The sequence below is a fragment of the Opisthorchis viverrini genome (genome assembly GCF_000715545.1).
Source record: "Opisthorchis viverrini unplaced genomic scaffold opera_v5_25, whole genome shotgun sequence".
Taxonomy (NCBI): domain Eukaryota; kingdom Metazoa; phylum Platyhelminthes; class Trematoda; order Opisthorchiida; family Opisthorchiidae; genus Opisthorchis; species Opisthorchis viverrini.
In genome coordinates, this window is record NW_008751681.1 from 713,129 (window position 1) to 739,862 (window position 26,734).

Below are 26,734 nucleotides of genomic sequence, written 5' to 3' on the forward strand. Positions count from 1 at the left end.
CCCCGCCCCATTTTTGTGTTTAGTGTGTATATATGAACTGACTTTTGTTTGTCCTTACCACTTCACCCATTTGGCCTTGAGGTCATCCGGCCATTTGTATCTGACTTTGCGCGTGTGACTGTCGCACGTTGGAGCCTGTTTGCTCCCTTGCTTTGCACTTTTGAAGTCCAAGCGGACTGTTTGTTTTGGACGCGTATCTACTGTCGAGGTTTGTACAAATTGTGAATTTCTCTTACCCTAATAGTACCGTATAGAAACCCAGCTCCGACTTTGTTTTGCCTACCCGGAGGTTCTGGTACTACGCGTCACTCGAAGATACCGTTCGACCGTTACAGACGGAATGGCCTGGAGAATCTGTGATGCTCATGGCTTAAATCGACGTTCGAGGCTGTAGCTGCCCTTGGCGCAATTACGGTTGTACTGCTCCACAGCCCACTTGGTCAACCAAACAAAACACACGAACATACCTACTGCTCACATGAGTAAACATACAATGAGAAGGGTGTGTAAACGGGTATCCCCAACTCTCCGCCACCAGTGTGCAAGACTAGTGCCCAAAGGCTTTTCATTTGCCATGCGCCGCCTGTTGGCTTGAAGCTCACAGCAGTGCTTCGGGGACCAATGACCATTTCTCTTACACTGGCTTGCTCCCCTGGTACTATCCGGCTCATGTGATAAACACCGGAGCAACTGTAGAAGACAGCTTGCCAACAATGTGCTCCCGTTTCCAACCCCATGTGACAGCCAATCCCCATAGTTATTCCCCTTGATTAGATGGACTGAAACCTTTTTGTTTTACTGAACCATTTCTATAATTCTTACGGACTTTGGTCGGACATTATCATTTTTGCCGGTGGCTTGCCGTCGATATCTGTTTGGTTGTGACGATTTCGATTTTGAGGCGAAGTGATCTGCGTCTATCCTCAGGCTGGTAATCTTACCGCCCTATTTTGTAACCTTACGGTATCTGCAGAGGAGAATCCGTTGAGTACGATGATTCCAGAATTCGGATTTCTTGATCGTTTTCCTGGATTGGCACGCGTGACTCAAACTCAGAAAGCAGATAACAGTAACGCCAACTAGTCCATCATCCCAGGAGTTCAATCCCATCAGCCCTTAAACATCTCGTAGCAAACACAACCTTTGATCCCCTGTATACTAAGTACAAATCCATCCCTATCTCATCCCATAAAATCACTTGCTGTCATCGCCCTAATCGCGGTAGGCATCAAGTTTTTTGTTCTATATATGTTAACGCAAATTATCCCACTTGATGTCTACTCAAACTAATCCCATCCATCCTCTCATATTCCCGAGCTACGAGCTTCGGCAATGCTCAGTTTGGAAGGCCTGGTTGGTTGTTATTAACTCCACCTGGCCTATGATCTACGTCCTTAGGATCCCTAAATGGACCAAAAAAACACGCGACCTTATATCGGCTTGGTTCTACCTTGCCAACGATTGCACTGCCATACCCAGTTAAATAGCACACTCACAACTATTCCCTTCCTTCTCTCGACAGTACCGTCTCGCTCACTCATTCCATTCCACTTAAATACGAAAAAACTCCCAACTGACACCAGCTGCATTAATGACATGTTCATTCCAATTCGCTAAACTTTTAGTTCAAATTTAACCCTTTCTGTGTGTCAGTGCTTCCCGAAAAAATCAATAACTTTCTATACAGGTCGCATTTCACCTCGTGTGTTGCCATCATCTCACTCCCCCAAGAAACTATTATGCCTGACTCCCCAAAGGCGATACCGGTGAGACTCTACAATTCCACTGAGATTCCTGTTACCAGTTATCCGCTTTTCGAATCCCTCCATTTTATTAGCGCTAATTAGGCTTTTTGTGACTCTGGTCATGAGCCCAACAGTCCAAGGCCACGAGGTCTCAGCGGTGGTATTAGGTTTTAGTTCAATATGAACGGCCCACCAAAGCCAACTCTGCTGCTTCACCGGATATAATGTTCGGGTTCCTCATTTTAACCATTAAATTTTTCTTGTCATGTGTTAGGCGGAGAGCCCCTTGTTTTACCCTCTCCTGATTTGTTTTCTTGCCCGCCACTTCACACCCTAACGATCCAATCTTGCTCGGTATTTTCTTCAGAAACGAATAGTGACTGTGCGCTCCCGCCCTCGCCGGTTTTGTAGCGAACACGCCCGCATCGGATAATTCCCACCCCTGTGACGCTGTCCATTTCCTAACCTCCCTGTACCCAAAATCCACGCCAATCATGCTTTTATTTTGACTGTAACATTATGGTAATGCCTAACGGTATGCCACCTACAAGTTGGGAATAAACAATATCATTATTAATAGTGTCAGTGGAATATCCACGTTCAAAACCACTTGACCGTCTTCAGACTCAAATCTGCGCTGATGGGCAGATGTCTGTGTAATCGCGCAATGCACTGGGTTCTAACAACACATTTGTTTACTCTAGCATACCGTTTAAACAGGCAATTGTAAGTGACCTCATTAGCACAACGGAGGAAACCAAGGCCGCGTCCATGATTTTGCATTCTTTCTGCGTTATTGATGCTCGTCGTTTGGACAGTCTGTTCGCAGCATCTCTATTTCTTGTTTTTTTTTGCTGAAAGCATCCGGGTTTTCTGAAACGGTGCGCCAATATTGCTACAAGAAAACAGACCATTCATCCACTTAATATGTCATGAAATGTCGGTGGGAGTTTACGGAAGACCTGGTTTCATCCACCAGAAACGGTTCCAGGCGTTTTGCTGGTGATTCAAAAGAGTGTTTGGATTTATCAACATGGATTAAGAAAGTTTGCATGTCTTAGTATAACCGTATCTCCAACCAAGCATCTAACAAATACTGAGAACAATATTATTCGTCCCAACGTCGTAGACCAGATGCATCATTATTGGCTGTCGAAGGTGAAAAATGGCAGTGTGAATTCGGCCAGTTCCAAACACAGATACGGTCTTTTAAGAGCCGCGTGCCCGTTGTTTTCTATAATCTTAAGCTTGTAATTGCTACTGGATACTCTTGTCTGCACAGACATCACTGTCTGGGACACTGTTTCCCGGGGTATAACCATGCTTTAAAGAAGTCAGAGGTGTGTTGAATTGCTTCCAGCTTGTACGTGGCACAACGTTCCAATTATTCAAAACCCGATGGAACACAAAAAATGTTTACAAGCATCTTCAATATTTCCCAAACGTTTTGTTGCAGAGCCTGGTAAATGCAAACTCAGTGAAACGCGCTCCAAATTTACCTGATGGTGCCCTTGGAACGGCATTGTGAAACACTCTCGAAGTCCATGATGTATATTCGCGGATCCACTGACACGCGGGATCGATGACTTGTGCAGGCCACTCGGATTAGACTCGCCTTTATTTCTTAGCGAATTTTACCCACCTAAAATGGCGGGCGAAAGGGGCGCGGCATCATTTTTGAAGTATCCAATGTTGAGCAACAGGTTTGTCGATGGAAGGACTCATGGAAAAAACAAGGGATTCAAGTTTGGTCCAAGACCCACCTTGGACAGCTGCCACAAGCCAACTACCCTAGATGAGAGGAACTGTTGCCTATTAAAAGTGACGGAGTAATATATGTACCATTCCACAGTCATGTATTAGCAAGGTTAATGGTAGAAAAAGTTGCCAGTAAAACCTTGCCAAACCAGCGAATATCAGAAAGGCCCACACGTCTCGATAATCCGGCGGAGAGATATTTCCAGGCATGTTTCAAAATGAGTGATTTTAGGCCGGAAGCTATTTTTACAGCTACTAGTGAAAGGAAGAAGGCCTTCGCTGCGGAATTATTTAATTAGGAAATGCAAACTGACCGGTTACAGACCATTGAACAGGGAAGCAAAACTCTAATGTGCATCTCAGTTACAAAAACTGGACACCGATCATCTCCCAAACGAGTCTTCTTGAACTTTCCTGGAGATTCATTTACTCCACTCATTCGTCGGTCAAATCCAAGCAAATGTTACAAAGTGGCTCCACGAATTCCGCAACAGATCTCCCTTTTTCAATAGACGCAAAGCGAAATTCTACGAACAAAACATACTACTTGCATGCCTCCCCATCAGTAGTAGCACCGTTACACTACTTGTGTATGTCGTATGATGTTTGCGTCATTCACGTCTCTTGAGTGGACAGCATGGCTGGCGCACCCAAGAGACGGTCTAACAAGTTCAATAAAGCGTCTGGAAGTCCGCGCTTGTGACGGCTAAAAGTGTACTCGTGGAAGAGTGAAAAATTGCCTGTAGATAGCGAGATATTTAGGTTCCTTCTCGGATCGGTCTTAGTAAACTCCGGTTTATTCCCACCATGTACGACAAAGACTCCTCCAAACAACATACAAGCATACTCTTTGCCGTTCAAGTGAAAGTGTTGTTCCTGTGACCAGCGCTTTCTTGCGTCGACACCCATTTCAAGATTTTAGGATTGTGGATGTTTTGCAAAATGGAAACAGGGTTAAAAAATGGCAACTCGCTTGTAATTAAGGTTGAAGGAAGGTGGAGGGATCCTATGGTGGAACCCCGTAGGTCCGTGAGGGAGATCCGTAAAGAAGAAGACAGGATGGTCCGAATTTCACTCGGAACTAGCCGCTTAACAGCGAAGCCTTAAATCAGGGAGGATTTTTCCTCGACTCACGCTTACTTATTCGTGAAGCAGTGGAATTGTGTAACTCGGCAGAAGGCTTCCTAAAAATCCAGGGGTATGACTTCCGGTAAGTTCGTTGTCGCCAGATAGAATTGAGCTGTCAAAAAACAAGAACGTGCTTGTTATGCAAGAACGTCCACGTTGCGCCGAGGAAGTTTTGGACCGCACGGCAGCTGTTGGGTGCGCCAGCACGATCAGCTGAAGTGTTGTGTTGAATGACTTGAGTCAGAGTCGGTGTTCACCAGACACGAAGCGCTGGAACCCAATAAAGGGAGTTTTGTGAGCGCCAAAATCACCCCAAGGCAACGAGTGCATGAAGTGGTAGCTAGAAAATGGATACCCAAGTGTGGCACGAGGAACAAATCGTTTCTGGCAGGCTTGAGGAGCAATGACAGAAGATGCCAAGAAGAAGGAAGTCAGTCCCTCAATGAGGGATTTGATCTAACAGTATGTCACAACAGGTTGCAGGAGCGGCGTCAGATGAAGCAGCTAGAGTGAATAGGGTAGTGTCTATATATGAGGCAAAGCCACCCCCTACCCTGCTCCCTAAGCCGACTTGAAAAAACGGATAGACTGTCTTCAGGGATATCAGGACTTGAAGGCGTTGCGTGCAAGCCAGATATCTCCACTGGCCTATGATCTACGTCCTTAGGATCCCTAAATGGACCAAAAAAACACGCGACCTTATATCGGCTTGGTTCTACCTTGTTTCCTTGATCAATCTGAAAAGAATTACGCTGCCCCAAGAATCGCACATTCCAGCCCCAATTACTTTAAATGTGACGTATGTTGCGAAGCTGTATAGAAACCGAAATGTCAGGCCAACGATTGCACGACACTGCCATACCCAGTTAATTAGCACACTCACAACTATTCCCTTCCTTCTCTCGACAGTACCGTCTCGCTCACTCGTTCCACTAACTGTAAATACGAAAAAACTCCCAACTGACACCAGCTGCATTAATGACATGTTCATTCCAATTCGCTAAACTTTTAGTTCAAATTTAACCCTTTCTGTGTGTCAGTGCTTCCCGAAAAAATCAATAACTTTCTATACAGGTCGCATTTCACCTCGTGTGTTGCCATCATCTCACTCCCCCAAGAAACTATTATGCCTGACTCCCCAAAGGCGATACCGGTGAGACTCTACAATTCCACTGAGATTCCTGTTACCAGTTATCCGCTTTTCGAATCCCTCCATTTTGTTAGCGCTAATTAGGCTTTTTGTGACTCTGGTCATGAGCCCAACAGTCCAAGGCCACGAGGTCTCAGCGGTGGTATTAGGTTTTAGTTCAATATGAACGGCCCACCAAAGCCAACTCTGCTGCTTCACCGGATATAATGTTCGGGTTCCTCATTTTAACCATTAAATTTTTCTTGTCATGTGTTAGGCGGAGAGCCCCTTGTTTTACCCTCTCCTGATTTGTTTTCTTGCCCGCCACTTCACACCCTAACGATCCAATCTTGCTCGGTATTTTCTTCAGAAACGAATAGTGACTGTGCGCTCCCGCCCTCGCCGGTTTTGTAGCGAACACGCCCGCATCGGATAATTCCCACCCCTGTGACGCTGTCCATTTCCTAACCTCCCTGTACCCAAAATCCACGCCAATCATGCTTTTATTTTGACTGTAACATTATGGTAATGCCTAACGGTATGCCACCTACAAGTTGGGAATAAACAATATCATTATTAATAGTGTCAGTGGAATATCCACGTTCAAAACCACTTGACCGTCTTCAGACTCAAATCTGCGCTGATGGGCAGATGTCTGTGTAATCGCGCAATGCACTGGGTTCTAACAACACATTTGTTTACTCTAGCATACCGTTTAAACAGGCAATTGTAAGTGACCTCATTAGCACAACGGAGGAAACCAAGGCCGCGTCCATGATTTTGCATTCTTTCTGCGTTATTGATGCTCGTCGTTTGGACAGTCTGTTCGCAGCATCTCTATTTCTTGTTTTTTTTTGCTGAAAGCATCCGGGTTTTCTGAAACGGTGCGCCAATATTGCTACAAGAAAACAGACCATTCATCCACTTAATATGTCATGAAATGTCGGTGGGAGTTTACGGAAGACCTGGTTTCATCCACCAGAAACGGTTCCAGGCGTTTTGCTGGTGATTCAAAAGAGTGTTTGGATTTATCAACATGGATTAAGAAAGTTTGCATGTCTTAGTATAACCGTATCTCCAACCAAGCATCTAACAAATACTGAGAACAATATTATTCGTCCCAACGTCGTAGACCAGATGCATCATTATTGGCTGTCGAAGGTGAAAAATGGCAGTGTGAATTCGGCCAGTTCCAAACACAGATACGGTCTTTTAAGAGCCGCGTGCCCGTTGTTTTCTATAATCTTAAGCTTGTAATTGCTACTGGATACTCTTGTCTGCACAGACATCACTGTCTGGGACACTGTTTCCCGGGGTATAACCATGCTTTAAAGAAGTCAGAGGTGTGTTGAATTGCTTCCAGCTTGTACGTGGCACAACGTTCCAATTATTCAAAACCCGATGGAACACAAAAAATGTTTACAAGCATCTTCAATATTTCCCAAACGTTTTGTTGCAGAGCCTGGTAAATGCAAACTCAGTGAAACGCGCTCCAAATTTACCTGATGGTGCCCTTGGAACGGCATTGTGAAACACTCTCGAAGTCCATGATGTATATTCGCGGATCCACTGACACGCGGGATCGATGACTTGTGCAGGCCACTCGGATTAGACTCGCCTTTATTTCTTAGCGAATTTTACCCACCTAAAATGGCGGGCGAAAGGGGCGCGGCATCATTTTTGAAGTATCCAATGTTGAGCAACAGGTTTGTCGATGGAAGGACTCATGGAAAAAACAAGGGATTCAAGTTTGGTCCAAGACCCACCTTGGACAGCTGCCACAAGCCAACTACCCTAGATGAGAGGAACTGTTGCCTATTAAAAGTGACGGAGTAGTATATGTACCATTCCACAGTCATGTATTAGCAAGGTTAATGGTAGAAAAAGTTGCCAGTAAAACCTTGCCAAACCAGCGAATATCAGAAAGGCCCACACGTCTCGATAATCCGGCGGAGAGATATTTCCAGGCATGTTTCAAAATGAGTGATTTTAGGCCGGAAGCTATTTTTACAGCTACTAGTGAAAGGAAGAAGGCCTTCGCTGCGGAATTATTTAATTAGGAAATGCAAACTGACCGGTTACAGACCATTGAACAGGGAAGCAAAACTCTAATGTGCATCTCAGTTACAAAAACTGGACACCGATCATCTCCCAAACGAGTCTTCTTGAACTTTCCTGGAGATTCATTTACTCCACTCATTCGTCGGTCAAATCCAAGCAAATGTTACAAAGTGGCTCCACGAATTCCGCAACAGATCTCCCTTTTTCAATAGACGCAAAGCGAAATTCTACGAACAAAACATACTACTTGCATGCCTCCCCATCAGTAGTAGCACCGTTACACTACTTGTGTATGTCGTATGATGTTTGCGTCATTCACGTCTCTTGAGTGGACAGCATGGCTGGCGCACCCAAGAGACGGTCTAACAAGTTCAATAAAGCGTCTGGAAGTCCGCGCTTGTGACGGCTAAAAGTGTACTCGTGGAAGAGTGAAAAATTGCCTGTAGATAGCGAGATATTTAGGTTCCTTCTCGGATCGGTCTTAGTAAACTCCGGTTTATTCCCACCATGTACGACAAAGACTCCTCCAAACAACATACAAGCATACTCTTTGCCGTTCAAGTGAAAGTGTTGTTCCTGTGACCAGCGCTTTCTTGCGTCGACACCCATTTCAAGATTTTAGGATTGTGGATGTTTTGCAAAATGGAAACAGGGTTAAAAAATGGCAACTCGCTTGTAATTAAGGTTGAAGGAAGGTGGAGGGATCCTATGGTGGAACCCCGTAGGTCCGTGAGGGAGATCCGTAAAGAAGAAGACAGGATGGTCCGAATTTCACTCGGAACTAGCCGCTTAACAGCGAAGCCTTAAATCAGGGAGGATTTTTCCTCGACTCACGCTTACTTATTCGTGAAGCAGTGGAATTGTGTAACTCGGCAGAAGGCTTCCTAAAAATCCAGGGGTATGACTTCCGGTAAGTTCGTTGTCGCCAGATAGAATTGAGCTGTCAAAAAACAAGAACGTGCTTGTTATGCAAGAACGTCCACGTTGCGCCGAGGAAGTTTTGGACCGCACGGCAGCTGTTGGGTGCGCCAGCACGATCAGCTGAAGTGTTGTGTTGAATGACTTGAGTCAGAGTCGGTGTTCACCAGACACGAAGCGCTGGAACCCAATAAAGGGAGTTTTGTGAGCGCCAAAATCACCCCAAGGCAACGAGTGCATGAAGTGGTAGCTAGAAAATGGATACCCAAGTGTGGCACGAGGAACAAATCGTTTCTGGCAGGCTTGAGGAGCAATGACAGAAGATGCCAAGAAGAAGGAAGTCAGTCCCTCAATGAGGGATTTGATCTAACAGTATGTCACAACAGGTTGCAGGAGCGGCGTCAGATGAAGCAGCTAGAGTGAATAGGGTAGTGTCTATATATGAGGCAAAGCCACCCCCTACCCTGCTCCCTAAGCCGACTTGAAAAAACGGATAGACTGTCTTCAGGGATATCAGGACTTGAAGGCGTTGCGTGCAAGCCAGATATCTCCACCTGCGATGGTAAAAGGTGTTTTATGATGCCCATTTCCGAACACCAGATAAAAATTAGATGATCTGTGAGCAAAGACCTCATCAATATCCCTGATGCAGCCGAAGGCATAGAACACAGTTGTGTTGGAAAATCATAGTTAGTAATACCACGTCGGCCTTGACTCTAAGGCCTACAAGGATCCTGCAACGCGCATTTTCAGCTCTCTGCCCTGGTGATTCCAAGGCCTCTTTTTTCCTTTGTGAAGTATTTTTCGCCCTCTTGTAGTCCATTACCAGTTATTACTTTTTTCAGTATGTGGTTTTCCCGCCATTTACAAAACGCTTGATGTCTGTTTCTTGTGACGCGCAGAGTATCACAATTCCTCTCTTGTGCTCGTTTACTCCGAGGATTTGCCGTCTCAGCTTTAGCGTCAAAGGGTGTAATTCCCTTTTTGGCAGAGATGGATTTGGAATAGAAGGCACCAAGCGGTTGCCAGGAAAAGAATTCAGTGTCGATCTTCTTCTGGCCGATGCGCCATTTGTATTTGCGTCCCCAAAAGCTCTCAAAAGAATTACCTATAACGGGGAATCTTGTCTTAATGTCGGTGTTTTCCATCCGCAAACTGCATCTCACTGGTAAGATACGGGCATCTAGCACATACGGAATTCGGGAGAGTTGACACTTGGTCTACCTAGTCATCCACAAGACAACCAAGACGGCGCTTGCTCCTCGAGGGGTGGATCAGGACATACGACCGGCTTTACTATGGCACTGTGTACAGAGTTCCCTTGGCACACTCTTGTAAAGGCTTCAGCATACCTAGCTTCGACAACACATAATTTCGAACCGTTTACAACTACTCTACCTTCTGCGGTTGATGTACTTGAACATGTGCACAAAACAAATACCGTCGGCACCCCGGGGCGATCAGAAATGTACCCAAGGATAAAAAAGGGAAACCCATCGCGAACGACGGTCAAACGATTTCACGTGGTTCTATGAACTGCAAAGTTTGTGCTTATTTTGGATAGTAGATCCCTAAATGCTGGGTGGTAAAAACGACAAGTTGGCATGCATATTCTGTGGATCATCCAGGAAAGGCTGCACACGTTCGAACGAGTATGACGCGATTTCCGTCTGCAACACCGCTGACCAACGCCTGCCACCCGGTAGTTGCCATTGATATCAAGTGTCCTCAAGAGCCTTCCGTGCAATCTTATGGACACCACTGCGGAGCTGTCGACCGTGTGTAGTTGACAGAAGGCAGCGGACGCGGTCTGCAGATTTGAGCGTTACGTGTGTTCTTCTTTCAGGCGTACGTAAACGACCTTAGGGCTGGATCAGACAACCTTTACGAGGTGTTAACAAGCGCCAACGTTTTTACAGACACCGGAATATAAATTTGCATTTCATAGGGATCTCCATAGTTATCGGTGGCTTTAGGGTCGGAACTTCGTACTATAGGTCTCCAGGTGCATGCATAAATTTTTCTGGAAGGATGAGGAAGAAATATGGAGGCACGGATATCTGACTTTGGAGAAAACAAAACAGAATACTTAACAGATTTCATTAATTGCACGTTTGTCAGCCGCTCAGCTGGAAGGATGTAACTCGTGAGTTTAAAGCCTAGTCCATCACTGTCCCATGCGTATGAAGTGCCAGTGGAAGCCTGAATGCCTCGAAAGCCATGACTGCTGCGCTGTCAGATGTGAACCCAACGGTTCGGAAGAGATACTGTAATAACCAACATTTGAAACGAAAATACAGAAGCATTAAGTATTTATCCGACATTCGTTCCCAAGGACAAAAAGAAAACAGGCTGAGCTAATAGTGGTCGGCAAAATCTAAAGGTGATCAGAGACCTACAGTCCAGTTTACTTAAACGACAAATCGATGCATCAACCGCCGCGCCACGTTAAGTAGGGTTAAATTCCGCGATAAAAGAAGCCTGCCTACCAATCACACATTTATTCGAGCGTAAAGACCATCGTATACATGTACCACAGGGGCAAAACCTTTTTCTCATCTGGGCACTCTACTGAATCCAACCCTTTCACCGTCTCCGTATTTTTGCTTACACATGAGACAGAGAATTGTCGGTCGTTTCAGGCAACCGTTGAGGTAACTGCATTGTAACCAATGTACATGGTGTACCCAAGATATTATAATGCGTTTGTTGGACCTCACAATGACTCAAGCGGCCAGTGAGGAACATCGATTATCGCGCATCCAAAGCCGCAAGCGCCAAATTCCACAATTTGATAGGTGAAGCATTAGTTACACTCTAAGCGTACATGCCTGCACAAAACAACAGCAGGCACCCAAAACAGACAAAGTCGGACGGGCGACTACGTCGCAAATATTTTGTGAGATGTAGAGGGTAACATTCATTCTAGTCCACTTGCTTTAAGTTAGCCTTAGATGACACTCTTATATCGCACCGGTAGCTGACGACTGAAAACACCCACCTTCGACGCCAAGTCTATGAAAGCAGTGGCTGCTTGAGATGCACAGAGGCGGAGCAGAGTGAAACCACAGCAACCGATAACTTTTCGAAGGAACATGCATTTCACTGGCTGTCAAAATTGCGACCGGTTTCTGTCGCTTGAATCCATGTACGAAATCGCGTCTACTTTGTCTATTGTGGTACCGCACTTACTCCTGTCTATACACTTCGAATAGCATGGTAGTCATGTTGTCTTCTCGATCACTCATAATAAATGGCCATCTTATTTTGGTCCTGATTATCCACTGCTGTTGATGATTGGCTGACTGAAGGCAACGTAATGCACTTGTCAACTGACTTGACTCGGTTGTTCATTTTATTTGTAAGTGCGGGTGTATGTTTCCTGGCTTGATTCACGCCGGTACTCAGGTCAAACCACCGGTGCTTTCTGAATGACAGCAGCTCAGAGATTTATTACCCTTTGGTTAGTCAGCTGTGGCTAATGTTTTTACTGCCACAACCATTTGTACCACATTATTCCCAGCGTTTGTCTAAACGGTTCATGGCATCTCTGTGGCGCACTGCGCACAAAGGAGCGGAACACACTCTGGTTGACGCCATTGCAATCTGAAAAAACTATGCGCCTCAGGAGACTGCCAACTCTATTACATTGATAAAGTGGGCCTGCATGCATCACATCACCACCTATCCTAAACAAGCTGCGTGGGCGTAAAGACTTGGTAGAGGGAATGTGCAAACATTTTCCTCACAAGTGGCCATTGGCCTAGATGTGTGCACATCCCATCGGATTGCTTGCAGATCGCAAAAAGCACGGTCCAAGCAACGCGCACAATTGCTCACAACACGATTATCATCTCATAGTAGGCCAATTCCATGGGTTCTGGTTGGACACGGATCTCCAGAGACGGCATGTAACAGCCAAACGGACAAAAAAACTCTTCCCGGTTTTCGCCATTGGTGGTTGTTTGCCTAAAGTTGCCAGCACGACTGGTCCGAATCCTTTAACACCGCATGTTAGAATGAGTCATAGCAAGGGGACCGTCACGGTGAAATGTATATATGTACGATAGTTAGCCGACATCTGCGTACCCGAATGAATGTTTTGGAACCATTAATGTACCAACGACAGCGGTTGTGCGCGCTCGTGCTTGCGGTTTGTGAACGCATGATCATGCCAGACGGTAAGCCACCCACCAGTTGGGAATAAACATTATTATTGTTATTACTTAGATGCCGAAAAACTATGCAGAGGAGTGTAACAGGCTCCCATCCCCCAAGCCCATTTTGGTATGAATTCCATATCGGAAGCGCATAAGAATGGGAAAGTGCTCAGGCGTCTGTCTCATGACACCGCGCCCACCAGGCGAAGCGTGCTATAAGCCTACAAAACCATGAAAGACGAGAGAGACACCAACCATGGTGTTCTTTGTAAAAAATTACTTGGTTTCGCTATGGTGGGCCCCGGGAATGTTGATCCTGTGGTGGCTGAATTTCCGGAAGGTAATGTTTAATCACCTCGCAGATAATGGGCAACGGGCCTGATGTATCAGCAGAATGCTAAGCAGTGTTTTGCACAGAACAAGGCCCCAGGAGAAACGAGCAAAATGTAGGCAATTGCACCACCACATCGATCTAAATGACATCGAGGTATGGCACCGGAATCATGTCAGCCGGGCCCAGTGGGCGAGCAGATAGCGCCACAATTTCGAGGAATTCACCACGGTTTTCAGCACAAGGTACAAACGGTGCAATGGCTAGGGAAATGCAAGGGAGCTTGTGGGTGCCCAGTATCCGCACAAACGCTCATAGCTGCAAATAATTTACAAGTGGAGTAAATCTTTCTACGCCAAAATCTTGCGTTAGCGGGAAACTTAGAGAAATTTCGCCAGAGAAAGGTGAAAACCATTTCAAACGTGCCACTTCAGTTACACATTTATGTGATACATTTGGGCACCTATGAATAAATGGTCGTTTTTGGATTCAGCTAAACACGAAATTCATCTGTGTGATTTTTAAACGGTCAGAACAATGAACGTTTGAAGCCCGCGTGGTTCGAGTTGGAGGCTCTGTCCACCGGAATGCGAGTTTCCGTGAGTAACTAGGCTACTTTGACCTAACCATTTGTACTCAGGCACGGATTAGCACCTTCCTTGGTAGTGGCATGTAGGAAGAAATAATGCTAAGCAGTATCAAACGCAAACTTGCTCATCGTTCGAAACATTCTTCCGAAAGCCGCAATGGATTCGTTGGTAAAAATTCAAAGGAGGAAAACACTGTGAGCGCGTTCGGTGACAACATGACGGCCAGTTATGGTAAGCGATGCTCGTATATATTGTTTTCCAGGAGGTATTGATATAACCTCCCGTTTCACGTTCTGGCGAACCATCGGTAGACAATAGGTGATTTAATTTACCGTCGACCCCTGTTGCGACTCCCACTGGTATTCTGCGGTGTTGTTTTTTCGGTGTTTATTGACAGATATATCAGAAAATCAGTTCGCTTCCCCAGTCGTTGATCTTTCTGAACAGTTTTTAGAGGTTTCCACCCGGTGAGCCTGGTCGGTCCCGGAATCTGATTGAAATCTATGAAGTTTCATATTCAGTTAGGATTCAGCCATTCTCCGCCATCATGTTTGACCAAAAAACGGCTAAAAAGCAACTGGGATCGATGCCATTTTCAAGAGAACTAACTCTAACCGAAGATCTTCACTTGTTAACACTGGAAGGAAACTTCTCATGTAGTTACTGTTCGTTTCGTAGGATTCAATCGGTACATGTGGGCCCAACACCTTGTTATGACGTACGTCTGTATATATGCAGACTCTGCTGGATTTTTCTCAAAGTTTGAACCAAGCATTGGCGAGCCTGCGAGTAAATGTTGCGTGTAAACATGGTCACCTCATATTCTTCTCACTTGTGTTTGGGTAGTTTGCCCATTTTCTTTAGACTTTCAGGTTGTCAAGTCAAACTCTGTGAGGGTAAATCAGGTATTCAGAACAGAATAAAGGCGTTTTAGGATCATCACCACTTAGTATGCTTTTGACAATTAGAAAAATACCAGCTCTGCTTAATTTCAACTTGTCCACAGTGAACCATTTGTCAAAAGTGTTTTGATCAGCTGCTGCAGTTTCATCACCGGAAATAAGGGACCCAGAGGGTATAATTATGCACTGTACGTTATATTTAAGTGAGATTTTATCATTCTGATCGCCTTATTGGGTGTAAAATTGTTCAGTTCGCTTTCATGCAAGGACTCCCTGACTGGGTAAATAAGCCACGCTGTGTCCCGAGTTCCCCAATCAAGTTGATGATGGTTTTCAACCCGACTGAGTTTCATGCTTTGGTACTAAGTCCGAGATTGTCCGCCTTCTTCAGTTCCATTCAGCATAACTGCGCAAATAGATCTTCCGACGCGAACAGCACATTTTCGTATTAGGAAATTCTGTGAGACCTAGTCATCTCGTCCGCCGCACGAGATTTCTTCCTAACATCACCTGGCATGCTTCAGCTTTGATAACCCGGGGTTCCCACAAAAACCTATCAACACATCGAAAACAGGTGGTCGAGCACCGAATGTTCTCGTATACCTTCTGCGTATAGAAACCGTATTCGTGATTTATAGAGCGGTATGGATGAAAATACTGCAATGTATACTCTTCGTGGCAGACAATCTGACTTCACTCTTACGCCATGGATGAAAAGCTGGCCAAAGATGTCTTGGTCTTCCGATTCCTGGAGTGATCTCTTCTTCAGTCAGTCCGTTGGGACGCACACAACTTCTGCAAGCACGAGGTTTGGGTTCAACCCCGTCCAGTCCTGTGGCTGTCGTTTATACTTTGCCTATTTAGAATGTATAGAGTGTATTTAGCAGAACCATTCAGGTTATTTAACATGGGTTTCACCTCCAAAGGATGTGGACCATGAAGAGCGCTATCACCCATGTATTCACTGTCCCTGAAGCTTCAAATCCAACTGTAGGATTTTTAAGTGGAAGAGGGACAATGGGAGATCACGGTCTTGTCTCACACCACTAGACGCGGTAGGCACACGTACACGTATCCTGTGAACCTGCACGCACCAATGGTAGTTAGTTTGCAGCGCCTCTGCGAGGGATCAAATTATGGGAAGTGCCGATATCCAAAACTGCCGTAATTGTTGACGATCAACAAAGCTTTGCTCTTTGAGACTAATGCACTTCTTCACATCTAATACAACTACCGAGGTAAATCAAATTCTCTTCATCAAGTGTTGCCCTTTAAATGAAGCATTACTGCACTTTGTAGGTGCAAGTTACATGCCGAAGAACGAACACGAAGGTGGCTAGCTTGTTGGAAAGTGTTTGTGCTGTATTTTCGTCTTGAAAGATAACGTTTTCATACTCCAGATTGGAGGCCGAAATGATCCAGTGAATAAACCGCGAACTTATTAACAGGAAGGTTCGTGGTTCGAAGCCAGTCTCTCGACCGCTCCTTTCTAAGTTTGTGCAACCTGGCTGTGTTTCAGGACTCATGCTTCATTTGGACGGAATGTCAGCTCGACACCGAAAGTGTAAACGCTGGATGAACAGCTGAACAATTATATATTTGTTGCTCCAGATCGACAAGGTTATCAGAAGCGCTTCTTTGTTCCATCAGTGGGGAAATTTAACGAAAATGGAGAAAGTAGACGTTCTTACCAGACATCACTTTTTTTAAAGAAGCTGTTAGCGAGCTCGCCATGTACTCTTGTACGTTTGGAAGTACCTAAATGTAGGAACAGGGTTACATCCACAAACTTCTGAATTATTTCATGTCGAGCAAGTGCCGTTACAATCACTGATCACGGCAGAATCGAACGCCTTTTTTGAATCAAGAAACACCATAATTAGTGCTCCCCTAGCACCTACCAATGTGAAGATGCAGTCGACCAAGTCTTCACCCGGTTGAAATCCTGCACGATTCTCACGGTTCAGGTTTCTCGTACTAACTTAAGACGGATCAGTGGTGCAAGAAGCCTTATTACAATACGTTTCACTGCTATGTTCATTTCCAGTACCCCTTTTTGAAAATTGGCATAATTATCGACTCATCGCATGTGTTTAGGGGAGGGGTCCCTGAACAGGGTAGGTAAAAGGTGTTCTGGGCCATTAGTACGGCAATGTTTGAATGGGAATATACACTGGTATGCTTCCGAGGCTGAAGGGCAGTGCATATTTACAGTCCTTATTTCTGTTACAGGCCATAAGCTTCAGTGGGAATTAGCAGGTCACCAACTGAAATGCTGTTCGTAACATTCTACCCAAGGACCCACATATCAAAGAGCCAGTGCGGTCTTTGATATTTTCAGCTACAAGAGGCTTACAAAGAGCTGCTGGACGGTTCCGGTGTTTTCGTTTCTCCCATTTTTTGAGCCTTCAAGAGCCAAGAAAACCCTATTAGCGATCTTCGCGGTTGATTAGTTTTACATCGCCCTGGGTGATACGTCGAGTTATATTGTTATCGCTGCCGAAAAAATCTGCCGTCGGATCTCCAGCAAAGCCAATCTTACTAGAGATCCAATGCTTTTAAGATACCAATTGAGTTCTGGCATCACGTGCAGCGTTAGATTTCTCGTTTCAATAGTGCTTAGCACCATATATGACCAAAAGGCAGGCAATGGGAGGATCCGGTTCATGTAGGTGTTTTATGTTTGTATCCATTGACTTCTCAATACCTAAGGGGGGTGCATGCGTTTTGCATACACCTGAAAAGAAATGCAACAACGAATAGGTGTATGATCATAGTCCACAAACTTATTCCAGAAGGACCGCCGTTCAGTGATGAATCCTCACCAACGGCTAATAATAGTGATGTGGTCTATTTAGATTTTTGGGATGGCAGGTTGATATGTGTCACATGGTAAAACGATTTACGTTGTTACGTAAATAGCTACCGCAATGAGATACGTCAGCACACGGTTGCCCTTCGTTGTTCCTGCGTTTGGTGTCCAAAACGACTACCCATTTAAGCTTCACTGACGTTAAGCTTACCTGTACATTCACATTACCAGTGACCACAACGATATCCAAGCTCTTCAGCTTGTAACAGAGCACTTAGAGCGTCATGGAAATTTTCTTCGACAGATTGACATCCACAGTCCGTTGACGTATCATAGGATACCATTCATCATCATCATCACCATGATCAGCTGTAAGAACCGCGTACTTGTCATACAGTGGTTGTAGCCGCCACAGTTTCGTTCACCGATGATTCGGAGAGGTGTGCTAGGTAGCTGCGTATTAGAGGCGGGAGCTGATAAATTGGTGCATAAATACAAGGTACAATTATTGAGTGATGAACCTTCTTTGTCGGCATTATTTCATAAAAGTCTGAGCGAATCACTTGGAGGCGACTTTCAGCGTGTAGCCAGTGAAGCAAGGATGTTTCTGCTTCATCACTTAACACAACATCCTGCTCAACAAGTCCAGCTTGAGCGGCCGCCACAAGGCCAGATGTGCGCAGCCGGGAGCGGGGAGAGACGGGACAGCGGATTCAATTAAAGTACTTCTATCCTGGGTTTTTGTTTCTGAAAGGTGGCGTGCATCAGTTCACAGGGAATCCAGCTTACGAGCAAGAGCAGCTAGTTGTCTTGCTTGTTCCTGAGTGTGAACATCAAAAGCAGCTAAGAAACAGGCTTTCGGGGTTGGATAATTGACCTGTAGCAGTTTATGCTGGTTACTGAAAACGGGCGAGCAGCCTCTAAAGGTGGTGCACGATTAGCAAAGTTTTAATATTGAGGAAGAGACAGTACTCACAGTAGGATAGAATGGGAGAGAACCAATACGTGAAATTGGTGAACGAAAACATCCGGCATTCTCCTACTGATAAACAATTGTGAAGCTATTTTGATTACGTAGCCATCAGTTATCAATGACCGAACATTGTTATTGACAGTCGGTCTCCGAAAAGCCCACTCAGATCATATCCTCATTGGGTGTGCCTTTCCGATCAACTCCCCGGGGAATTTCAAGAAATGTGCCCCTTTATAACCATCGAAAACACTCTGACTCAGAGCATGAACCGGCTTACCAGATAAACCTGTTCAAGATTGTAAGGGCGCATCCTAGAAAGAGATACCAACTGTAACTTGGACGAGATGAGCCCCCATGGATGCGGTAGAAAACTCGGCCTTTGGTTTTCATGCACCCATCAAATAAAATTTGATTGGAAGACAGTCATCTCCATTGAAGGTTGTCAGATGTTGTATTTCCGCAAATGCCGAGCATAACTCAGCGAGGTCTGTTAGATATCAGCTCCATAGCCCGTTAGCAGATAGAGGTTCTTACTGAACGCGAAGGGTCCGGAAATGGAGGAAACCAGTGCAACTGGGAATGTTCCAAAGTGTTTATACCTCATGCTTCAACCAATTTCATTGAGCCGATCAGAAATAATATTTAACGCTGTATATAGAAAAATTCTGCGCGTCTTGTTCGTTGGGTACGAATTTTCGAAGACAGTTTAGTTAGTATTCAGCCTTTTTTCCTTTTACTTCTTCCCTCTCAAATGAAGTCCTGGTTTCCGGGCTTAGATGCTCTCAGATTCTGAACTTCTAATATGCTTTCCTGCCTCGGAACGCCATCGGACTCCCAACATCGTGATTGGTTGTCATCAGCTGTGGGCAGCATGTATTTTGCACGATGGTTATAACTACTGCGTTTCCGTCCGCATTTTATCTGTAGAAACAGGAGTTGACGCGCGAAGCCAGAAGTGATACTGGAATTGGGGAGATATGAAGGGAACGCCATGTGTTGAAGGCAACACCATCGGTTGTTGCGCTCATATGGATGTGCGACTACACCATATCTGTCAGTGTTCCTACTCATTGATGTGACCATCGAAGCGGAGTTTTGTGGTAATGGATTTCATAGTTCGTTGCTAAGGCACTTCTTGACCTCACCTTTCGCATGGCTGAGCGGAAAGAGCTCCCCGAGAAATTTGTCCGACATATGGAGTCTGTAACCAAGCCAACGCAACCTTTGTAGTATGATCGTTCATCTATCGTGGGCGAGTAGTTCCTTCCAAAAACCATCCAATGTACTTCAGCATTATTGATCCAGTGCTCTCGTCAGTGCTCCAAAGACACCAACAGTCAAACACTGAAATTTTGTCACGTCCCGAATGCACAGCAGTTAGGTCCTCACTTAACAATATGGAGTGCACCGCAGCATTGTAAATTCGACCCTTGATAGGTAAGGTTACGTCACGTCTGCACCACAGTTGATGGCAATTCACAAAAGCTGCTCCGGGCTTCCCCATCCGAGTGGCTAGACCACCGGGACTGATACAGCTACGTAGTAAACATTTGTCTATCATCCTGATTGGGTTATCCGCTAGCATGAGGTTAGGGTTCAAGCCCACCTAGTCTTACAACAGCACTCTACACTTCACAGGTATAAAGTATGCACCAAGCTGAGACAATATTGTCCATACAGTCTAATTTTGTTTGCTCTGCGATGGCGCTACATCTAAGGGGGACGTGTCGCCTGTGTATTCAATGTCTGTGAGGAATTTCCCTGGGAGCATTTCGACCCCACAGATGTAAGACGCTGGGAGGGAGCCTTCCAAGTTCATATCGATGATGAAGTTTAAGAGGAAAGGTGAAAGACGACCGGTTTGCTTGATACCACCGGGCGAGATCCTTGGTAAATCCCCACGCGTCCAGGGAAGTTGGCGCACAGCGCGTTATAGAGGGCCAAGAACTTGTGGAGGACACCTTTGTTCTACGGACACTGTCATATTGGCCGGTGATACACAGAGTCAAAGCAGCTTTTAAGCCAACTAAGACAAGCAGTGTTGGTTTTTGGAAGAAGTATCGCTGTTCCAGAACCTGTCGGCGGGAGAACGGATTGCTGATTCTTCGATTGGTGATGGTTAATTCACTGGAAGGATGGAGCGGTTTGCTTTTCATGGCCATATTTCTTTCTGTGTTCGGTCAGCCTTCGAAGGATAAGGCCAGGAAACATTATCCATACCAGAGCTACCAGGCTAATGCCCCGATGTTATTTACTCAGTGGTTGCCTACCCTTTTGACAAGAGGAATGTGTTGTTGTGCCCTATTATGCGGGTACTTTTTCATTCCATGTAGCACCACTATTTTTGTCGGACGGGTAACTATGGATTCTCCCTTTATGAAAAGGACTGAATAAAAACAGCCTTCGAAGATAAGGCCAGGAAACATTATCCATACCAGAGCTACCAGGCTAATGCCCCGATGTTATTTACTCAGTGGTTGCCTACCCTTTTGACAAGAGGAATGTGTTGTTGTGCCCTATTATGCGGGTACTTTTTCATTCCATGTAGCACCACTATTTTTGTCGGACGGGTAACTATGGATTCTCCCTTTATGAAAAGGACTGAATAAAAACTTTCCGGTCCTGATGTTTGTTGCGCCTTGAAAAGGGGTGTTTCCCACTTTACTGCCTGTGATGAGCGATTGATTGGATTCCATTTACCTCTAAATAATTTCTCTGGAGACTGACAGGAGGTCAGCTAAACTATTTTCGAAATCCTCGGTCCATCTTTTCAACTAGTGTATCCCCGAACGAATTACTGGACCCTCTTTTTCGCTTGGCTCTCAATGACAGTTACCCTGCTTTGCCATTCGTCGACTAAGATTATATAGGGCTTGGTAGTTTTCGGTGGCTGCATTTCTCCCCTCTCTTGAGCTCATTATATACTAGGACTTTTCTTAGGATCCTCGCTATTAAGCGTTCGAGAGATATTTATGCATGGTCGTACTCAGCTGCAGCCATGGGTTTCCTAGTATTAATCTGGACCAGTGACCTCGACAATATCTGGTGGTTATTTGGTCGTCGAAAGCTAAACGGATAGCCTTGGACTCTGCTAGCATAGATCTTTTCAACTTGGCTATGTGCCATTACATTTTCGCTACCTTTATGTGTTCATTCGCTGCAGAGTTAGCTCAGGTTGATACTACCGAGCTACAGCAGTTCTCCGACGATGATGGATTGTTATACCCTTGTTGACTTGCCAAGGCCCGATGACAAACGAATCGTCAGACGTACTTGCGCAGTGGCGTGGCCGGCATCAAGTTTTATGCCCCAGAAGTAGCGCTAGTATTAATTTATGGTGCTTTCCCTGTATCTGATACTTATGTAATCCATTCGGGCCCACGATCAATTTGCACTTGGCGGCCGCCTGGTTCCATAGTGCGAGCGCCTTTTTGGCTTGCTAGAAACAGCTTATAGTCCTCTTTCAACTAGGGAGTTGCTCCGCGTTATCTGTGTGGCAGGCATGAGCTCCAAATTGACCACCCAGAAGTGACTCAGACGGCCGCAAGTAATTGCTTATTGTTTCATTCATCAGTCTGGATAAATCTCGATAGTTATCATCCTCACCATCAGAACTGCGATCCGTTGGGGGGTGCGCCGACATTACAAACGGGCGTCGGTTTTTTTACGTCGATTGGCATCGAGTTTTACAAACGGGGTTTTTTTACGTCGATTGGCATCGAGTTTGATTGGGCTGGAATCCCGAATGGCACAAATTCGATTGTTCATTAGAATCCAATCCAACGAAGCGCTTTCAGTCCTAAGGCTGAGTATGTGTTCGATGATCCATCGCTTCTGGATCATAAAATCATAAGGCTTCCAAAATAGGCGAACTGCTTTCTCCAACTAGTAAACTGTCTAGCCCCTCTAGCCAGGACTCAAACAGAGTAAACTATAATTACAAGGTCAACTGAGAGGCGCTGAGTGAGAACAAAGTGATTGTCATCCTTTTAGACCTATACAATCCGCTCTCCACTGTCTCACTGCCCACATCGACTCTTATTCATCCTGAAAAGTCGCTAGCACCCAACCGATCAATGCACTTTAGTTTTTCTGCCATTGCCTATGAATAGTAACAAAATATGTGCGAGGTATTGATCTCACCGATATTTCATCCAAGATGATAGTTACTTAACGCTTGCCACTTGGGGTTTCCTTGTCTGGCCCAATTTGAACCGACATTTAGGCGCACATTTAGGGCACATCTTGCGCCCTAATGTCGACCGATTCACTCCGATGGAAAGGATTCTACTGACCACATTTTCCTCTTGACTGGATACGGTCAGGTTCAAATCTGATACTTGCAGATGAACTAATCAGTGTGAGCGACAACATAATCTACCTGGACAGCTACATTATTCACAGTGCAATTCTACTTTTCGAACAGAAATGGTCGGATCGAATTCCTACTGCCTGTGATATCTGTGTCGTCGGTATGACATCAGTTCACGAAGTAACATTACTGCGCTGAAATATGCCTCATACCGGTGTGCTGTTAGAAAATAGGCCCTGTCAGATGGCGCTGGAAAGTTCTTGATGTCTGGTCATTGGTGCTTATGAAGTGTCGCTCTCACCCGGTCAAGGTATTTCGATGTTTGTCAAGTGGTTTTGTGAGAAAGGACTCACACATGGTGGGTTAGCCTTTGACATTTCGTAGACCGCACTGGTCTGATCCTAGTGTTTGATTGTTGCTTGCAGTTTTGGGTATCTTGTTCGCGACTGTTTCCTTTAGGACTTTATTAGCGCCCCCTGCAGTAAATCACCAACCTCCTGTGCCATTTTAGTGGGACTCCAAATCGTCATCGGGCTGATGTATTTTTTCTCGACCGAATTACACTGATCTTTGTTGCGGCCTGGTGGTTTTTAGCTCAATCTCTGTCAGTCTCCTGACTATTTGAAGCAGATCATACACTCATCCACTTGGTAAGCTCCGTGATTGGTTGTTTAACGCAGCCGTACTGTGTGAACATTATGATGGAGCATATCTAACCTTGAGATCACGGGACTCATCGTTAGAGGACAAAACTTTTGAACGAAGTAAATAAGGATGCCAATTTCGGACATGAATAAACCAGCAATATTAGTGCGACGACCGATTTTCGAGTTGCGCGACGGTCAAATGATGCCTGACGTATGTGATACCCGTTGGTAGACAATACAATGTGGGTAGTCACAATTTGAGTACTCAGTGCATCTTCATTCGTGAAAGTGTGATGAGCTGGTTCACCATTACTTCGCCGGTATTTGGTACTTATACATAGCTCCCATAAAGTTGTGAAGAATGGTGCACTTTAATAAGAACAGCGGTAAAAAATGAAGGATGGGGGTTCAGACAAATGTTGTGTGAGCTGATACAAATTAAGTGGCCCCGAAAAAATCCCGGAGCATGAGGGCTAAGCTATTGCTGGCTTGACCAAGCTTGGACAGTGATCAGGCGGTCAAGGTAGGTTCAAACCAATGAGTTCTTTAATTTGCACCTTGCATTTTAATTTCTGAGTGGTCTTGAAGCGATAGTTTGTTGGAGCCGGTTCAGCAGTCATGGTCCACTTAAGAACCGACCACTGACGAAATCATTATTTTCAGCTAATTCCTACAACATTGAACAAGCGTTTGTATAGTTTCACTATTTCGTCCTCTGGATCATCCCACGATCTCCGAAACAGCATCCACGACAAAACATAGGGTCTAACAAAATCGGTGCTGACCGTTAATCTATCAGTCGCCTCCCTCATCAACCAGATGCTACTGTGTTCAGTTACCTAGTGGGTCAGTAACGCTGGCATCTCACGAACCACTCGCCGAAGCATATGGAAGTAGCTAAGACGTTGATCAATGAAAATTGTGCGTATACTGGCAGAATGAGTCTGGGAAACAAGTCCTGTCACTGTACAGCACTCCCTCCATAGTTGACTACTCCAGAAAGAAATCGTTGATCTTTCGGTTTTGTGAACTGAGGATATAGGAACTGGATAATGTGTATGGTGTGCAAAGTGTACGGTTGTCGGCCAAAGTTCATCATTAACAGCAACACTAGAAGAGAACACTGAAGAACATTGCCACACATCCGTGTCAGTTTATTTCACTAAGGCCTTATAATGGAAAGAATCAGGAAATGGGTTAAGGAGAGGACCTAGGGCTGGCCTACCACAAACATCTAAATTCCATACACTCCCAACGCTCAGTCACACAGTCAGACTAGAAACTGACAGCACGAACGCTAGGGGCATCGGCTAGCTTCCATATTGTTCGGTGTCTCTTTCAGTGTCACCGAGGTGCGCACATCTTCAACACTCAGACAATCCTGATAGAACCCAACAGTATGGATACCACTGACACCAGTTAGCCGTCAAATCGTAGCGTCTCTGGCCAAACACGGAGAAGGCGAGCAATATCCGCCTTCAGACAATAACCCATGACCGTTTGGATGAGCGTTTTCGAGGTTGCATCATACGACTCGTGGATATTTTACTGAGAGCCAATACTGCTACAGCCTGCTCCGAATGAACGACTGAATTGTATAGTAAACCAGCCCTATGCTGGTTTAAGATCTACCCCGTCAGCAACTAGACATTTAATGAAGTGGCGAGTTCGTTCAGTAAATACTTTGCCATCCCGAACCAACATGCACTCGCACACGGTTAATGGGTGAACAGCTCGACCTCTAAGATTATTGGTTCTCTCAGTGGAAACAGTCTTAAGTACTTTAATCGTTCAGTTGTAACACTCAGTGCCTAACTGCCATGCCACCCGAAGGAAGCACGAGGGCTGAGATACTGTCAGGTTGCCCAAACCTAGACAGGAGTGGTGATATGGAGAGATTGGATTTGAACCACGAACCTTCCGGTCAGTAAATTCGCTACAGCCATCTCGAGCTCTTATGTGCTTCAACTCTGGTAATAAGTGGAATGGTTTCTTCCAAGTAAAATGTGGATTTTTTACTTTAATTTCTTTCTTTCTTTTTCTAATCCATGGGAAGATTGAACAATAGTCTTGGATAAATGCGAAACAATTGATTCCAGTTCCAACTCTCCTTTCCAAGATACTTGCCATAAAGATTCTTTCATGTAACCGTTTTCCGTTAGATCCCCTGAGGTAAAAATTCTTGTACAATCTGTAGTTTGTTTGGGAAAGCTGCATGCTTCCGGTAGACTGTAGACTAAATTAGAGCGTTAATATTCCTCACCTTCAGTGATTCCAGCTTCCTGTTTTATCCGTAGAACCCGGTGGTACTTTCCGGCTTCCCAGACCGAGAAAGTGGGCTCGACTGAATGCATGAACAGGTGTTGCCGAAATTTCTCATCTAAAGAATTTCATCCTAGCTTCCTGCTTTCCTATCCTCTGTTTAGATGTAGTTTGGGTACATGTGATAAAACTTGTCGCCGGACAAATATATTCGTGGGCGGAACAGTAGTCAAACCAAGGAACCATTTTTTTCAGCTCTCCATCAAATGTGCACACATTCCGCCATAGGTTTTCAAACCCACCTGTTATTGGTTCAAATCCTTGTCGGCGTGACTACATAGCAGATGTGTATCGATCTCAGTAATCCATCACTGCGATTGTTCTCCTACCGCGTGGTAGTTTTCTGCTGATTCCGGTATGTGCGTCATGCGCCCTAGCTTTCAGTTCAAAGCGTTTGTTTCCATCTGCTTTCGACTGCATGTGTGTATTTGTTTTTGCGTAGCTCAGAAGGAAATTACTTTGTTTTCGGATACCGGTAGCTTATGACTCGGGGATGCCTAGTTTTAACAACTTCCTGTAGCTTTCCAGCCACCCAGTTGGTACGTTGTATGTCTTTGTTTCGTCTCACCGCTTTGCTCCCAGTAACGTCCGTCGGAAACCATTAATCTTCTAGTTTATGTACATATCGATTGTTTTTGTCGTTTTGTCCCCATATGGATTTACGGGTGGATTATTCTCATGGGGAAATGCGTAGATTGTCAATATTTTGAATGTTCAAGAATGACAGATTTGTACAAATGCATAACGGGATTGGTTAGCCTTTGAGCTTGTTCACGTTGTGCTCCTGGCACTACCTGCCTTTATCGCGGTTCGGGGACCAAGCAACTGATGTAACACTGCAAATCTAGCGATGAGCACTCACCCTAGATTCCTGAAGAGTCAGTTTGCTGTAGCCTACTTTCCCTTGGATGTAATGAGCGAAACACGGTAATTGAAAGCTTTGGTT

At 45.1% G+C, this 26,734-nt stretch overlaps 2 protein-coding genes across 2 annotated transcripts in view; one reads left to right on the forward strand and one right to left on the reverse strand.

Moving 5' to 3' along the window:
- Window positions 1-19,750, reverse strand: part of T265_02138 (hypothetical protein) — a gene marked incomplete at both ends in the record, with an annotated part of 22,568 nt that extends 2,818 nt beyond the window's left edge. The window contains one exon of the mRNA XM_009166312.1: window positions 19,653-19,750. Coding sequence (XP_009164576.1) covers window positions 19,653-19,750 — 98 coding nt within the window. The remainder of the gene's footprint in view (window positions 1-19,652) is intronic.
- T265_02137 (hypothetical protein) overlaps window positions 13,842-26,734 on the forward strand; it is a gene marked incomplete at both ends in the record, with an annotated part of 82,919 nt that continues 70,026 nt past the window's right edge. Inside the window, one exon of the mRNA XM_009166311.1 lies at window positions 13,842-14,051. The remainder of the gene's footprint in view (window positions 14,052-26,734) is intronic.